This window comes from Bombus vosnesenskii, unplaced genomic scaffold, assembly GCF_011952255.1.
Source record: "Bombus vosnesenskii isolate JDL3184/JDL3185 unplaced genomic scaffold, Bvos_JDL3184-5_v1.1 scf7180000013293, whole genome shotgun sequence".
Classification (NCBI taxonomy): Eukaryota; Metazoa; Arthropoda; class Insecta; order Hymenoptera; family Apidae; genus Bombus; species Bombus vosnesenskii.
This window is the reverse complement of record NW_022882944.1, coordinates 4112979-4129499: the sequence shown is the minus strand read 5'-3', so window position 1 is coordinate 4129499 and position 16521 is coordinate 4112979. Positions and strand designations below refer to the sequence as shown.

The window sequence follows — 16521 nt, the reverse complement described above, 5'->3', positions numbered from 1 at the left end:
TCCACAAATTGCCTTCTAGTTAACGGGAATATCTTGCGGTTGAACTATCGCGAGATAATTACACTTCAACCGCTATAATAGCAAGTTAGTTATAGAGCGGCGGATCTTAACTCGGGATCTGCGAGCTTGGTTGATCGAGCACATCCACGGAGCAAAGGATCCGTTCTGTCATCGTTTACTTCTCGAGAAGACAAACTTCAATCCACGAATGTTTGAGGAAGCCGTTTACCAGTCATGTGAACCACGCGATGCCAATGTTAAACTGGCTTCTTCTTTTTATTTCTATTTGTTTTTCTCCTTTTTCTGTCTACGTTTCCTTCGTTCATATTTCCAGGAATTCTTTTCTGGTTAAAGTAGCTCTAGAAATTGCAATTTAGTACGATCCCCAAGATAATTCTCTTGTCTACGAAATTGTATAAATATCGGAGATTGACGGAACAATTGGTGGTTGACATATTTTTAACTACGAATAATGTTTCACGTTAATCTGCTTCTTTCTAATTAGCCTGTAAAAAAATAGCATGGAGATCGAAAGGACGCGATTGAATAAATTAGAGAACTGAACTTTAATCGACATAGAAACGCGAGAGGAAAAAGAAAGCAGCCAGATGTAACGCGACAAGAGGTAATAGATATTTTTCCAAGATTTAAAAGTGTCTGCAAGAGTCAACCCACGGAACCTTACCTCACACTATGTGCACTGGCGTTCAAGCTCGAGAGCTCTTCGCCTTCGGAACAATAAAACCATTCCTGTGGGGGAGTGAAACAACTCTGGAAACCGTTCTTCAGATTGCTGATGGAGGCACAGGTAGATCTCTATTCGGCACTTGAAAATAAAATTCTTTCGTTGCAGAATTCTCTCGTTTAACGCATTCAACGTTTAATAAGTTATATATTTATATATTTGGAAATATTTGTAAAAATCTTGTCTCTACTAATTTCCTTGCCGTTAGAACTTACCATTTTGCTATACATAACGTAAAATTCCTCTACTCGCAGGATCATAATTCACACGCACAAACAGAGTCGAAACACGAAATGACGATGTTCCCGACCGAAAGGATACTGCGAAACAGCAACTTTACAATCACATAACAGATTTTACGAGGCAATTGGAAATCAGAACGGGATGACCTTTGTTCGGAGATCTTTTATGAGCCCCAAAAACGTGCATATGGAGACGGTAGTTCGTGGACGAACCCTCGAGGACCGAACAATCGAGTGCCCCAAGAACTACCTACTCACTTACAGACTCTCACCTCGACTAGTCTACCTTTCTCTGTCCCTTGTTCTCTCTCTGTCATTCCATTTCTCTCCCCCTCCCTTTTAACAACCCTGTCCTGCGGCACCGAGTCATAACCACAAGGAGTACAATGGGTGGAAACCACTGGCGGCTTTTCACTGCCACTTCTTCGTCCCGCCAATTAATTTCCGTGGAGCCGATCTCGTTCCTCAAGGAGACCACTCAAGAGCTGCCGATGGATGAGCATAAATCTTCAAATCCGTCGTGTCGCCCTTCTTTCTCCCCTCCTTTTGCCTAGTGCTATTAACGCGTTTAACTTGTGAGATCCACCTGAGTTGAGAGTAAGACCCTCGAGTGTTCACGATGGGCCAGTCATTCATCTTTTTATGACCGGCTCCTTTAAGACATCGTGCACGCGTCTAATTGTTACCTGTATTTTATAGCTACTAGAATAAGCTATGTGACGGTATATGGTTCTTTGAAGAGGAAGGACTCGGAGGAATTTACAATTTTTGGTAAGATAGAAAGGAATTTTCTTTTCTCGTTCGAGAACCTTTGGGTAATATTTTTTCGAGTGACGAGTAAATTTTTCTCTAATACGTAATCTGAAGATAAATTACGTTCTAAGTTTCCCTATTGTTTTATATCTTTTATATTTAATTTTATTTATTCGTAAGATTCGAATGATAATAGTGACGATGATATACTGTTGCAGCTACTGCAATATAAATAAGTAAGCTAATGGAGCATAATTTCACGGAGCCATCCGTGGGAACCCGGACATCTTCTTCAGGAGCATCTGCGAATAAAATATTCGCGGTGCACTGGTGGAAATAAGGAATCGTCGCGCAGGTGATCCATTTCAGAGAACGCGGCCGGCTCTCTATAAGTGCCTAGCCGGCGGAAAAATTGAAAAGCCGCGCTAATTCGCGTGACAATGCTTCCCGGTTGCACGCCGGGACGAAAGTTTATCGCGAACCTCGCGAAGAACGACCTTTGGCTAGTCGCCAGTCGTGGTACGATCTCGCGGGACTCATGGCCAATGACGAGGACTACTCATGTTGCGCTGATTTGCATAATTTATTATGGACGAACGTTTCGGCGACAATTTGGTCGACATCTTCCTGCGTTAGGAAAAATTTCCCAGTCGATCAGACGCTGACTTTGTCTGTACTATCGACGTCGATCATCGAATAATTTCTTTCGCAATATATATGGAAAAAGGAAAGCTTCTGTCTGAGCTTCGATTATTGGTAATTCTATCATATTCATCCATTACGGCCGGAAAATAGCAGACGAAACTAATGCTTCTTTACGTTGATTTATGAAAAGCGTTACATTTAGAAGATAATCGTTTTCTTGTTATTTGTATTAATACGAATATCGATGAACCAGTAAATTTATTTTGTATGATCGATTAGGTGAATCCACCGGGCTAGGAGGCAACCGACGAGGATGCACCAACACGCGACTCGTAACACGGAATCAGAGCCATGGCCCTCGGTAACCTCGACTTGCCTGTGTGACGCTCGGTGATGGATGCACCGGCATTTACCAAAGTCGCTCGCCAGCTCGCTAGAGTCGCCTAGACGATAGGAAGGATCAGGGTGTAAAAAAGCAGCGACTTGGTCGGTGGAAGGACAAAGGAAACGAAAGAAAGAGAAAGAGAAAGAGAAACGAGGGGGAGGAAGAAACGCGAGATCCAAAGACGGCTACAGAGGGGAAGAGAAAGAGAAATGAGGGAAAAAGGAAGGGAAAGAGGTGTGCGCGCGGAATTCAGAAGCGGAAAGAGGGATGAAAAAAAGGAAAGGGGGATAGAGCAGACAGGGAGTTAGAGTGAAAGAGTAAGAGGAAGAGAGCAGGGATTAGATCTTAGGGTGAGTGGGTAGGATTGGATTTGGCAGAGGCGGCTCCTCACGTTGGTGGTAGAAGGTTGCAAGAGAAGGAGGAAAGGGGAAGCAGAGACTTTGGTTGGTGTCCGAGTGGTGGTGGGGTTGCAGATGGGGAAACGCATCGAACCAAGGGGAGAGCGTCAGAGAAGGAGAGACGTAAGTGACAGAATAGGTAGTGGTGTAGGTGAACTGGACAACCACCAGAACTCTCGCCAGTATTTAAGGGAGAGTCGCGAGCGTAGCGCGCCAGTTACTACGGCCGATTGCCTCCACGAGGTATCCCCGAGCTAAACGGAGCCACTGTGCACTGCACCGATTTCGCTCGAAAGAAAAGGGCGCGAAAAGTCTCAACCACGTGACTCGATTTTCCGAAACATCTCTCCCTTCGCCTGTTCTATTTGTATAATTCGCGACTCCGTCCCTTCGTTTGAGATTCATGTCGATTCAGTGAGGAAACGCGTCGAAACACCACGAGTTAGAGCTTCCGAGTTGACAATTAACGTTTAAAAATAAGATCCGAAATCCTTGATAGGAGAAGTGAGATAGTAAAAGGGTGATTGAGCCCGTGATAGCCATCGAATATGAACGAATGTGCGTCCCGTGAGGAAGTTCGCAGCGGTTCACGGAAGTGCACTATTTATGGAAGAGTTTGAACCGCCGCGCCAAGGGCTCTTTGGAACTTTCGCTCGTGGACCGTGCAGATGAGCGTGCTACCAAGGTATCGTAAGATTTTTCAGCGTATTTCAAGAGGAAAAAAATTTTCTAAGAATCGTCTGTTTTATCGCGTATAACCGACGACATATTAAGAATTCTTGAAAAAGCAACCGGTTAAAGGGAACGATACGGATACGTGTAATTTTTATCTCGTTCTTTCAAACGCGATAATATTTTCGCGAACTGCATGAAATCATGTGTCATCGTTCCAAGATTAGATGCTACCGCAATTCCAAATTTACATCATGATTACTTTTATCACGAAGCTCGTTGAACTCTATCGACGGAAGGCTAATGTTTTATATAAAAACCGTTAAAATTTCTTTAATTAGACAAATTAAAACATTACAGAATTCCAAGATTCCAGAATCTTTCCCCACGTTTCTATCTTACTGCTCGTTTTTACTTGTCTTTTGTCTAAGTCTCCGAGAAGAGGGATTGTTTTGCCGCAGCAATGGAATTTTAGGACGCTAAAAAGATTAAAACATTACAACGTTCAGTTATCCAGCTATTATTTCTTATTTTCTTTTTTTTTTTTTTATTTATTTACATTTTATGTCTATGTATATACGTTTGAGAAGAAAGATTTTTTCGGTGAGAGAACATTAGAAATTTGCGGAGTTTCTCGTGAAAAAAATAATAAACAGTCGTGGAACATATGGCTGTGCAGATATCATACGTGTTAATTACGTAAGAGCCAGCATACAGAGGCGCGGCTTCTTTTTATCTTGCCGATGAAAAGAAGATGATCGAGCCTGTGATGGCAAAGCGCCAAACAGTTCTCCACGAACGACGAGAAGAAACTGCGACAGGATCGCGGGTGGTATCGGCCCCGGTGGCTTGTCAAAGCCACGGCTCGGTGCTTTAATTTCTTCAAATCGAAGTTGTACGCCAGAAATTGATACCTCCGTTACACCGTCCATCGATCCGACCGATTCTCTTTACAACCTGTCTGTTATCGAATTTCCCAAAAATACAGATAATTCAAAGAGTACAGAAACGAACAGATTTAAATAGACGAACGTTAAATTATTACACATAAAGGTGGAAAAATTTATATAGCGATTTATAATTTACTCTAATCATAAACTCGCACGAGGAAAGAAATATTTTTATATAGCGTTTTTATGTAAGATTATTTAATAAAAAGTAATGGTAACTGAAAGAATTTATTTGACAAATAATATAAAAGTCGAACGGAAAGTGTATTTTCATAATAAAATTTATTTTATTTATTCTGAGAAGCTGCATATCTGAATAATATCAAAGAGCAAAAAGCTGGTCTGTAACGTTAAACTGAATAGCGAGAGAGGAGATGTAACATGAAACTCCTCCGAATTCCTCCGGCCAGAAAATAAAAGGATAGAAATAAAATTCAATTTGCTACCAGGCATCGTGGCGGATAGCTTAACGAGGCAATAAATATCGCGTGTGTCCAGGGAAAGAAGGCGAATCATTTGGATCCCGTACTCGATGCTGCTGGCATTTGGGCTGCTCCTGGTGCTGTCGGACGCCGGAGCTGTTCACCAACAATCGAACCTCCTCCTACCGTTCCCGAACGTCTCGTTTGGATTCGCCAAGGCCGCAACTAATCGCGGTATTTCAGTCACCAGGATCCTGCAGGACGGGGAACTCGAACGGGTGATTCGACTGCCTGGAATTTGCGCCAAGGAGACCATCGTCAATTGGGGGTAAATGATCTTCATCCTGTCTTTAAAAGAATGCTCTTTTTATTAGTTCTAAGAATCAAAGATCCTCTTCGAAGTTTCCTTCCTTTTTTTTTTCTTTTTTTAATATTTCTTTAAATCGTAAAATCTAGGCTATTTTCAATAGCATCGAATATCTCTCGTTTAATCCTTAGTTACGGAAGAGTAGATTTATTATTTCATTACCATTTGAGAATTCGTTTATGTTTTCAATTCAAGCCAAACAGTTACGTTAGATCAACCTCGTAACAGTGATTTTAATAAATAAAATTACCAAGAAGCTTAGGGTCTACGTAGCTATAGTAAAATTGCAAAAATACGAATGTCTGTGGTTGAAAATTTATTGCATCGCACAAAGTCAATTCTCTGAAATGTTTCTGCATCGATTCCCACCTAGTCGACTCACGACCGCGTAGTATACATATTAATCGCGAATAAACTTCGTGAAAACACTCGGCAAGAATTTCTTCTTGAAACGCGAAGTTCGATTGTTTTTCCGATCGACGTTAGAGCAACATCGTAGCATCCTCTTTGCCTGGAATAACATTTCCTTCAACTAGGAGGGAACAAATCTCCCGAAGAGGCAGCATCTCACGACTACAACCCTCCCGGTGAAACCGTAGGAGTCGGTGTTAGCGAAGAGGAAAACAATGCCTCCTTTCAGCATTGCCAATACGCGTGGGAGCCACGAGACTGGCTACGTATGCATTTAACTTTGGTTACCTCTTTCAATACGCCGCGCGTCGTCGTTTTTACATCGACTAACTGATACCGGGCATACGTTTGCAGTTTACTGGACGCGCGTCCTTGTCAGCCGGAAACTGCATAGAATTACCACAGCGCTAAATCGAGTCGGTCGGCTCTTTTTCTTTAAAAAGAGACTCGCGTATTTCCCACGTGAGTGTGCCTCTTCTCGCGGTTCTTTCTTTTTAAAGATCCAATGCGTCCAGATGCTTCTTCTCCCTTGAAGATTTACGACTAAAGGTTTAGAAAATAATAGAACGATTTTCTCGCGGAGAAAAAAATTGAAAAATTGTTCGATTCGCCACGGTCCTCGAATTTTCATCCCAATCGATGATTGATTTCAAACGAAACAATAACGTTAGATATTCCGGTTGAACTGATCGCATGGAAAGATTTTTTTTTTTATTTAAGAAACGATATTATACCTTGAAAGACGAAAATTAAAAGCGAAGCGTACTTTCCAGCAAGTAGTAGATCGTACAACGATGGTTATATCGTGTTTTGTTAAATTTTCGGATCGAAAACAATTTATCGCGTACAGCCGTGGACAGCGACCGCTAAGCCAACCGAGGCCTTAAGCCGAAAAGCGGCAAGTTAAGTAAGCAAGGATTAGGTGGAAGCAGGAGACCGAACATCGAGAACGGTCCCAGAGCTGCTGGCCTCGGACCAGCGGTTGTAACTCATCTGCGGATACTCTCACGAGGATACCAGGGAATTCCACGACCGCGAAACGTCACCTTGCACTTAAATCGGTGAAAGCTCTTTTGCTGTAACGAGAAAAGCACGCGGCTTGCCTGTTCTCATGATTCGCCAACGACACCATCGTTCTCGAACCATCAATTCTTCAACGAGAAACGAAATCTTCCGATTCGATGAATACGTTAGAGAACTCCAATCCTTCCGGTTTACGATTTCTTTGGTAACTATTTACACGTTTGATTCATAGTAACGAGTCACGATTGTCAGCTAGATGAAAAATAACGAAGAATAATTTTATTTGTATCAAAGTTCGCAAAATGTGAAATTAAAAGGTGAAAAAATAGCATCAGGGCTAAAAGAATTGGTTGAATGGTTCTCGTTCTATTAATTGTAAATAGTATTGCAAAATAGAAGGTTTATAGTTTCTTAATCGCTCAGAGTGATTCATACGTAACAAGTAGACGAAAAGACACGTATTGGAACGAGAACACATGGACGGAACATTGTTATCGTGGAACAGCCGTCGACGAATTTAACGACGACCATTTAACGTCGAAGATGTTTATCGACGAGTTGAAAAGAAGGCGGGGGAGCATCAATCATAGCTGCGCGTTAATCACGAGGAAGTATCGTGCAACGCGTGCGTGTGATCGATCTAGCGTGAATTACACGGGCATCGCGTTAGGGTTTTAGCTACTTTAAACGAGCGTATTAAATTAAATAATTAAAGATGCGTCTCTTCTTGTGTCATTCGTCGTCGATGCGAAAAGAACTAACAACTAAAAAAACGCTAAAAAGGAAAAAACTCAAGCTACTTGAGAAGAGTATTTTTCGCGTTATATGCAACTAATAGTTTATTAAAATTCATGTTAGGGAAAGATAATTCATTTTCTAAGCTTCGGCATGTATCGTCATAACATTTTTAAATTGCAGTGATTTAAATAATAATTCTATTCTTCATAATACATGTATGACTGTGATAGAGATACGGACGTAGCACTGAGGCAGGTCTGGCTACAGGAGACGGCCAGAAAGGTGCAACTGATATACGAGGGTGGCACGCTTACTGACTGTGTGGACGAGAAACTCGACGTCGGTGACGAGAGATCCTGCACATCAAGCACGCACTTGGACGACGATTACGGCGATGAAACGTCCGTCGAACTGTTCGATGTGGACGATCAGGAGAACTCGTCGAGGATCCCGCAGGACCTCTCGTGGCTCTCGTCCACGTCGGATCTACGTCATCGGTGCACCCACGTAAGGAACAGGGCGCGAAATCAATTGATTTCACAACATCGACGAAGGTATAAAAACTATAATAAAAAGAAAATGTATGAAATATAGCGTAGAATAAAAAAACTGTGATCCTGTTTTATGGTATCATCTAAGAATATAACGAAATATATCGAGGTTCGGTCATCGAATCACTCTGGATAGAAATAACGAATAAAATCGTGGATAAAGGTTTTTTAACCAGTCTATCTCGATGTGCTAGTTAACTTTTTTCTTCAAATATACCATAAAGACACTTTCAGCTTTGCTAAATCGATAAATCGAATTTCTAAAATAGGAGAATTATCTACTTGTCGTACTTGTTACAGAGATAGAGAGAGAGAGAGAGTTTTCAGTTTTTCTTTATATATCACGTAATACAGGAAATACTCGAAGCTTTTAAACGGAACGAGCAGCAGTCACCGCCAGAGACGAGGTAAGAGCCGCTCGCGAAGGGACTTGTTGATGATCCCAGGGACACAATGGTGCGGCCGCGGTCATCGGGCCACGAAATACACGAATCTGGGCGGTTTTGGCACAGCAGATGCCTGCTGTCGCAGACACGACACGGCCTGTCCTTTTTTCATTCCGGCTTTCGAGACGCGCTACGGTCTTTTCAACTGGGGTATCTCGAGCATGATGCATTGTGCCTGTGACGAACGGTATCGAACGGTATCGATTACAGTACTGCTTTGCTAACTGGCCTCAAATCGGGCCAATTAATTATGAAGGATCTCTGTCAAGGTCCTGTTGCATTACTCGATTAATATTATTATTATAATCGATTGATATTACAATACGTAAGTTACAAATTATCGATGCTAAGAAGTTTCACGTGAAATTGATAGAGAGATAGAGTTTAGCTGGAATTTCCTACAAGGACGCTTTCAGTTCGGTTAGATGCAGCGTTCACACACAGAGATTTTCTAACAGTGTGAGATGCTTGCAGTACGATACATCGAAGAAGCGTATTTCGCACAAACGATCTCCAACTATTGCATTTGCATCAAACGTATGCGTTTTATAGGAAATTCCACCCTTAGACAGCAATAGCCGAGTTGTCTAAAGTTGTCAGTCAGTCTACATAGAATCAGTTGAATGTCGGAATTCGGACGTCGATGTCAGACGAACGAAATAAAAAAAGATACATTTTCAAGAAGTAGCTTCAAGAGTAAAGATGAGCAACTCTTAACGAGATAAAATTTTGGCCAGTTAGCAAGACAATCTGTAGATTCGAATGAATTTATCAAAAACCAATCCGAATGCGAATCGAACTTATCAGATTCTTTGTCATATTTACAGATTTCGTACGTGTTTAAAGATGGCAGACACAGCATCCGCGAATTTTATCGGCAAAATCTTCTTTGACGTTCTAAGAACGAAATGTTTTATATTGAAACCGCAAAAGGTTTGTACGAAATGGTCCTGGATGGGCAAATGCCAGCATCACGAATACCGAAAGCAGGCTCATGTCCGTGAAAATGTTCCTTATCATTAAATTAAATGGAAGAGATTTAAAAAGAGAGCGACGAATGTTTGAGAATATTCTTTTTCTAGAGATGTCAATACCAATTCTCAGGGATGTAATAGTTTATCGAGAGTATTCGATCATGACCCGATCGGTCATTTTTGGACAACAGATCACAGATAAAAGCAGTCATCCTCTTTGACCGTCTGAATGACAGAATGACAATACGTAGTGGTCGCTATAGAAAGTGTAATCATTAGAGTAGATTGACGACAGTTTTATATCATATTTCAGTTCCTTGGATCGATTCTTTGTAAGATCGAGTTAATCATCATTTATAATTGTAAAGCTAATTGGTCGAGTATCTAGAATCTTTCAAACATATCAACTACGAAAATTATATGAAGCAGATTTACTTATATAAAAGTGGTTTGTATTTAATTTTTCATATTTGCAAGGTCAGATTCGTTTTAGACTGCTGATTTTTACTTGGTGGCTTAATGGTAAAATGAAATGAAACGGAGAAATGAAATCGTTCGAAATAGACAGGGTATCATTTTTATTATCTATATACTAACTATGTAGTCGTTATTGTCTTTGAAAATGCCAAATAAATTATTCTGTAGATAAATTATAATAAAACTGTACATATCATGAGTAGCATAATTTTTCAAGCATAAAAAAACTAGAAAAAATCGCTATATTAACAAGTAGTTTAGAAAATGAAAAAATCTCTTTCCTACAAAATTGTTGACTCTTGTAATTAGAAATCTGCGTAATAATTCACTTACTTTTATCTTATTTTCTTGGTTATGTGTACAATAACGCTGATTCCGCGTTAATTGTGCTCGTGCATGTATTCTGTATGATTGTATTTATGTGTGAATGAGTCATGTTCGTGCGATGTAAAAATGTTGAAAAGAAAATCAAGATTGTAACGATACAAAAGTATTTAAATATTGAAATATATGCTGTATTTAAATGCGACATATAAAAAATAAGTGTAATAAGTTAAATATGCAATATCTCCTCGTATTGTATAAATGAAAATAATTCATAGATATATAAATATAAACTATCAAAATTCTTAACAGTAGGTACATCGTTGTAAATATGTATAATAGTGATATAGTACTAACATATTTAATAAAGGATGCATTATAAAAATAATTAGAATAAAACCTTATGAAAATTATCAAAATTCATATACATAATATCTTTTGCATCTTCCTCTACAACTATTCGGGATTTGGATTCGAATTCAAAGTCGAATTTGGCGGGCTATTAAATGCGCACGTGTTTCCGTTATTCCACTTGCACAAATTGCGCGCGGTTTATCTATTTATATTATATTACCTGTTCTGTAAGAAAATAAACGTTTAAAACTGTTAATCCTGTACGAATAATCGAAATTTCTAGTATTACAAATTTCTCCTGCCTCGTATTAAATATAGTGCATTGATAGAAAAGATTAAAATCTATTTGTCAAGCAATATAAGACATTTGGAAGGAAAGATGCACGAAAATGAAGTGAGAACAAAGCATGGTAAAATCGCTTGCTTGTCGTCGGAATTAGATTTAGGCATTACGTTAAAAGGCGGTCAAAGTTTCAGGTAATCTTTTTAATGGCATAATTAATCTTTTAAAAAAACATAACCAATATTTTTTTAGTACTTCTCACTTGTCTAACATAATTTTCCTGCGAGCTTTGAAATAACATAGTCTTGCTTCCTACAAATAACGTAAAAAATAATTTTTATAGATGGTTTAATTACAATAATGGATTTAGAGGAGTCTTTGGTGGATATGTTTGGACTCTTACGCAACATGATAATTATCTATTCTACAATGTACAAGGCCCACTAGTAGATTCTAAAAATTATGACACGATTCTGTCTGACTACTTCAGATTGAACGAGTGTTTAAAAGACCTGTGCGAAAAATGGACTGCTGCGGATCCACATTTTAAAGAATCGTTAAACAAAACAAATGGTGTTAGAATACTAAATCAAGATGTTGTTGAAAATGTGTTTTCTTTTATATGTAGTTCTAACAACAATATCCAAAGGTTTGTAAAGTAAAATGGTTTAATTTATATATCATACGTTTAAATACATCATTATTTTAGGATATCAGGAATGGTAGAAAAATTATGTATGTTCTTTGGTGAAAAAATTTGCTCAATCGAAGGCAAAGATTATTACAAGTTTCCATCTATTGAGGCATTAGCAAGTAAAGATGTTGAAAGTAAATTAAGAGAAGAAAAATTTGGATATCGTGCAGAATATATAGTAAATACAGCAATGCATTTGATAGATCTTGGTGGAAAACAATGGCTTTCAAATTTACACAAAAAGAACAATACATCATATGCTAAAGCTAGGGAACAACTAATTATTCTTCCTGGGATTGGTCCAAAAGTTGCAGATTGTGTATGTTTAATGTCATTAGGTCACTTAGAGGCTATTCCTGTAGACACTCATATCTTCCAAATAGCTAGGGCAAGGTATTTACCTCATTTAAAACAATATAAAACTGTCACCCCAAAAATTCATGAAGAAATTAGTAACTATTTACGCGAATTATGGGGTCCTTTAGCTGGATGGGCTCAAGCTCTTGTCTTTTGTGCAAAAATTAATGATATTTCTGCTCGTACCAGATCGCGTATCAAGCGAAATAGTACAAGTAGCATGTTACGAAATCTTAAGAAATTTTAATAATACTTTTACTTAATATTTAAAAAAATCGGTATATGCATTACATTACACTTTTACAAAACTCTATAAAGTCATATGAAATTTTCTATCTGTGAAGGAATAATTCGTTTTTAATGTACATGTTTACAATGATCGTTTTTATCTATAAATAAGAAATTTTACAACTAATTTGAGGCCACGTCTGTTGTCCACATTCTCTCACCTACACATTTTCCTCCTTTTTATACTCATACCCACTAGTACAAAGTCAAAGTCATCTAGAATTACATGATCTGTTGGAAATTGGGGTTCATCCTTCTCATTCTCATCGTTTCTGTCTGAAGAAAAGAACAACATTTAAAGTATAAATTATTAATTGCACATTTCTTTGTAAATAACTTACTTGAGTGAGTTTTTAATATATCTGCAAAAATGCTCTGAGTAAGGTACCGTAATCCAGGAATCATAGTTGATAAATATGCTCTATGTGATGATTTTAATACTGACAAACAAGATACTGATAAAGAAGCTGGCACAGAACAGCTATGAGTCAATTTCATCGTACTGTGTGCAGCTGTGGAACACACCATAGGATATAACGCAAAATTCTTTAATCCAGTAAAAGCAATACCTAAATCATAAAATATTGTAAGGAAAAATATAAATACGTTGATATTTGTAATATTATGAATTTACCTAGTGGCTTCCTGTTAAGAAAAAATTCTAGGGTGCCTCTCCATGTATCCAAGTATACCCCTACCAAGCTACCTTGCCCGAAACAAGTGCCATAATCACGTTTTATACCAGCATGTTGTATATATCCATGGTAAGAAAAACCAAAAGATTCTTTATCACGCCCAAGAAAGGAACAGAAGTAATCCTGTGCACTATTTAAATTCACATTACTTGTACCAACTCCAACCATCTGAAAATTTTGCATTATTAATAGAAACAATATGTAGATTAAATGTCATTAATTTCTATTGAAGATACTTACAATATCGGTTCCATAAATACAAGAAAGCATTTTAACTTCCCAATAATGATGCCTGCCTTTTTCTAATACGTTTGTACCTCTCACAGCTGCTGTACCATAACTATAGCCATTGTGAAATTTAACTTTTAAATTATTTTCAGATAAAACGATAGTAGATGTATCATTTTCTTTGTTCCATGTCCATTCATGCACTAGATAAACAAAAAGATAATATTTATGTGAATTTTGGTAGTATTTGTGAAAAAATTGCATTTAAATTATTAGACTCTTGCTAATGAAAAAAGAAAGAAAAATGAGAATCATTTAACGCTATTTTAAATATCTTATCATACCATTATTTTCTCCGCAACGACAATTAGTCAGTGAAGTACAATTACAGAACCTTGCATACGGCCATGTAGGGTTATACTCGAAATACATAATTCTGCAATTATAATATTTCCACTGTTTTTCAACTATTCTTCTACAGTAAATTATCGCACTACACTATATTATTGTATTTTGATTTACTTATGATCAGCGCTAATCTAATGATTCTACGAATATTCATGTACGTAATGGCATCGTGTACAAACACACGTGTACACGATGTACATATGTCATCACGTGTACACATGTAAGTACTTATATATGATAAACTCGTCACGATTAAATTTGTATGTAAATTGTTTGAAAAATATGAAAAAATAATATATAATAATAATATTGTCATAATGATAATGAATAACTCAAACTATATATAAATGTACATTTTTAGTATTTTCTAAATTTTATTGACTTACATTTGTAAAATATTTAGTCATTTAAAAAAAACTAGATAATAAATTATACATGTATTGTAATCGGGTTAGTTTTAAAAATTATATACAGTGACGTAAAAGTAATATGGAAACATTTGATAATTGAAACACGCGGTACAACATCTGCAAGCATGTAAATTGAACGCTTTACTACTTCTAGGTTGGTAGAAATGTTTCGATCGAACTCAGAGCAAATTCCGTCTTCTTCTGATATTACGCAAGAAGCCAATCGTGCAGCCTTGCTATCATATTCAATTCAGTAACATTTCGTCGAAAAAATGTTACGATTTGTGGGAAGACAAGCAAATAATATCATAAGAAATTCTCTACTACCACGCGCTACAGTTGTAAGTCGAAATGTTCGTGCCTCCCACGATGGCCCAGAAGAAAGTGAGGAGGAATTTAATAAGCAATACGTGAATTATCTAAGTCGTCCAGATCTCGATCACTGGGAAATTCGTCGAGTTTTTAACAAATTAGCGGGTCAGTAATTGCGTAGTTATATCATACTTTACAATCACAATTATTTTTTAACAATTTAAATGACAATCATTTCGAGTAATTTAAATCGAACAGTAACATTCTATTTTCAAAAAATTTGTTTTCAAATGTTCTTCCTTATTTATTTAAATAGTCAGATTGAAATAACTATTATTGTAGCGATATTATAATAATTGTTCTAACAGTCATTGTCTTTTCAGGTTTAGATCTTGTACCAGATCCAGTTGTTATTTGTGCTGCATTAAGGGCTTGCAGGAAACTGAATGATTTTGCTCTTGCTATCAGGATTTTGGAGATGGTAAAGGATAAATGTGGAAGCAAACTTAAAGAAATTTATCCTTACATTTTACAAGAAATCAGACCTACATTAGATGAATTAGGTATCAATACCCCAGAAGAGCTTGGTTATGATAAGCCTGAATTAGCGCTTCAATCCATTGATGATATACATTAATTATTGATTTTAAATTAATAAACATAGTATATACGCTTAGAGGTGCTTTCTATTAGACTTGTCACAAATAAACAAAAAATCAATTTCTAAATCAGGATAAAAGAATACCAATTGTCATGTCTCTTATTAAATATTGATTTTGACAAATATTTATCATATGTCATATCTGTTTCGTACATGAAGCATATTGTTCATGAATTGGAAAAATATATGAAACATGTATTGTTTATATATTGCTTTTCAAGACTTAATCGCCTTAATAGATCATGAAACAAAATGATATGTATATATTATATTTTAATTGCAACTTCTATTGGTTCTTTATGTTGCCTTGAAATTTTTAATATTTTTCAAGTTCCCTTTTTTTTACCTTTTTACATCAAAAGTAACCAAAGCAGAAAGGTGACACAACAATGACATATGTACAAATTACATTGTAAGATACACAGTGGTAAAGTCATGTACACATACATCTATAATTATCTAAAATGGTATTACATTCTTTTCTCAAATGACATTAAACTTAATTTATGTCCTGTGTGATTTCTTACAAACAAGAACAAAAAAATACAACATGGTCTTACATGGGAGTATCAATATATTACATCTTGTATGTAATGGCCATAGTTTTAAAAAACAATATAACAATTAATATCTAGTCATTGTGATCTGTTTTCTACTGATAATTATTAAATTTATCTACTTTCTCCTATAATGTTATAAAAACCTTCTTTCTTTTTGGTATCATTCATACTTAATGTCGAGGGCAGTTTGTTGTTTCAATGTTACGACTCTGCTCTTGACATACACTTTTTTAAAGAGAAGACTGTACTACACACCTACAGGAACTTCATGATCATCATTCATGATAGAGACACATGTACTAAAAGATATTAATTAAACAAGTATCACAAATTCATTATTAGTTATCATCTGAAAACAATATATATAATATATATATATATGTGTGCGCGCGCGCGCGCGCGCGCATGTGTACACACACATACCTATATATATACGTATGATGCACACAAAGATACTAAAAAAATATAAAAATGTAAATAAAATCGTCAGAATAATGAAATTCATTTTCGGTAGTCAATCACATATGCTTGCAATACTTGATACCGCAACATTGAAACAAGATTGCACAGAAAAAATAATATTCTTCCTAACATTAAATATATTGTATAAAAGTGAGTTGGCATTTAAATGCATGAAAACATTTTGATTTTTTTTTTCATTAATAATCAAAATAAATAGATTACCTGAAAATGAAAATAAAGAACAATAAGCGATTCTCCATTTCTACATTCTGCACACTATCAGAGT

The 16521-nt window shown here is 36.8% G+C and overlaps 4 protein-coding genes across 5 annotated transcripts; 3 read left to right on the top strand and 1 right to left on the bottom strand.

Moving 5' to 3' along the window:
* Positions 1-2519: 2519 nt before the first annotated feature.
* Positions 2520-10907, top strand: LOC117232898. Of its 2 annotated transcripts, none has more exons than XM_033492664.1 (5): positions 2520-3291; positions 5289-5540; positions 7982-8305; positions 8657-8935; positions 9576-10907. In XM_033492664.1, exons 2-5 carry the CDS (start codon positions 5323-5325, stop codon positions 9769-9771), a joined length of 1017 nt encoding a protein of 338 aa, XP_033348555.1. In that variant the 5' UTR covers positions 2520-3291; positions 5289-5322; the 3' UTR covers positions 9772-10907. The 2 variants fall into 2 exon arrangements, with proteins under 2 accessions (XP_033348555.1, XP_033348554.1); XM_033492663.1 differs by having other exon boundaries at positions 2521-3853.
* Positions 10908-11012: 105 nt separating this feature from the next.
* LOC117232901 (N-glycosylase/DNA lyase) lies at positions 11013-12481 on the top strand. Its single transcript, XM_033492667.1, has 3 exons — positions 11013-11354; positions 11504-11809; positions 11870-12481. Exons 1-3 carry the CDS (start codon positions 11257-11259, stop codon positions 12456-12458), a joined length of 993 nt encoding a protein of 330 aa, XP_033348558.1. The 5' UTR covers positions 11013-11256; the 3' UTR covers positions 12459-12481.
* Positions 12482-12548: 67 nt separating this feature from the next.
* Positions 12549-14015, bottom strand: LOC117232904 (SPRY domain-containing SOCS box protein 3-like). The gene is made up of 5 exons (XM_033492672.1): positions 13767-14015; positions 13435-13625; positions 13134-13362; positions 12841-13068; positions 12549-12775 (listed from the first exon to the last, which is right to left on the bottom strand). Exons 1-5 carry the CDS (start codon positions 13852-13854, stop codon positions 12657-12659), a joined length of 855 nt encoding a protein of 284 aa, XP_033348563.1. The 5' UTR covers positions 13855-14015; the 3' UTR covers positions 12549-12656.
* A 413-nt stretch (positions 14016-14428) lies between these two features.
* LOC117232907 (cytochrome c oxidase subunit 5A, mitochondrial) lies at positions 14429-15851 on the top strand. Its single transcript, XM_033492676.1, has 2 exons — positions 14429-14717; positions 14936-15851. The coding sequence occupies exons 1-2, from the start codon at positions 14513-14515 to the stop codon at positions 15187-15189; spliced, it is 459 nt and encodes a 152-aa protein (XP_033348567.1). The 5' UTR covers positions 14429-14512; the 3' UTR covers positions 15190-15851.
* The last annotated feature ends 670 nt before the right edge of the window (positions 15852-16521 follow it).

Coding starts and splice junctions, on each gene's coding strand:
- LOC117232907 (XM_033492676.1), top strand. CDS start 14,513: ATGTTACGATTTGTGGGAAGACAAGCAAATAATATCATAAGAAATTCT. Junction 14,718..14,935: donor AGTTTTTAACAAATTAGCGG/GTCAGTAATTGC, acceptor TTGTCTTTTCAG/GTTTAGATCTTGTACCAGAT.
- LOC117232904 (XM_033492672.1), bottom strand. CDS start 13,854: ATGTATTTCGAGTATAACCCTACATGGCCGTATGCAAGGTTCTGTAAT. Junction 13,363..13,434: donor GTATTTATGGAACCGATATT/GTAAGTATCTTC, acceptor CAAAATTTTCAG/ATGGTTGGAGTTGGTACAAG. Junction 13,069..13,133: donor TCTTAACAGGAAGCCACTAG/GTAAATTCATAA, acceptor TTTATGATTTAG/GTATTGCTTTTACTGGATTA.
- LOC117232901 (XM_033492667.1), top strand. CDS start 11,257: ATGCACGAAAATGAAGTGAGAACAAAGCATGGTAAAATCGCTTGCTTG. Junction 11,355..11,503: donor AAAGGCGGTCAAAGTTTCAG/GTAATCTTTTTA, acceptor TAATTTTTATAG/ATGGTTTAATTACAATAATG. Junction 11,810..11,869: donor TCTAACAACAATATCCAAAG/GTTTGTAAAGTA, acceptor TCATTATTTTAG/GATATCAGGAATGGTAGAAA.
- LOC117232898 (XM_033492663.1), top strand. Junction 5,541..7,981: donor GAGACCATCGTCAATTGGGG/GTAAATGATCTT, acceptor TGACTGTGATAG/AGATACGGACGTAGCACTGA. Junction 8,306..8,656: donor ATTTCACAACATCGACGAAG/GTATAAAAACTA, acceptor CACGTAATACAG/GAAATACTCGAAGCTTTTAA.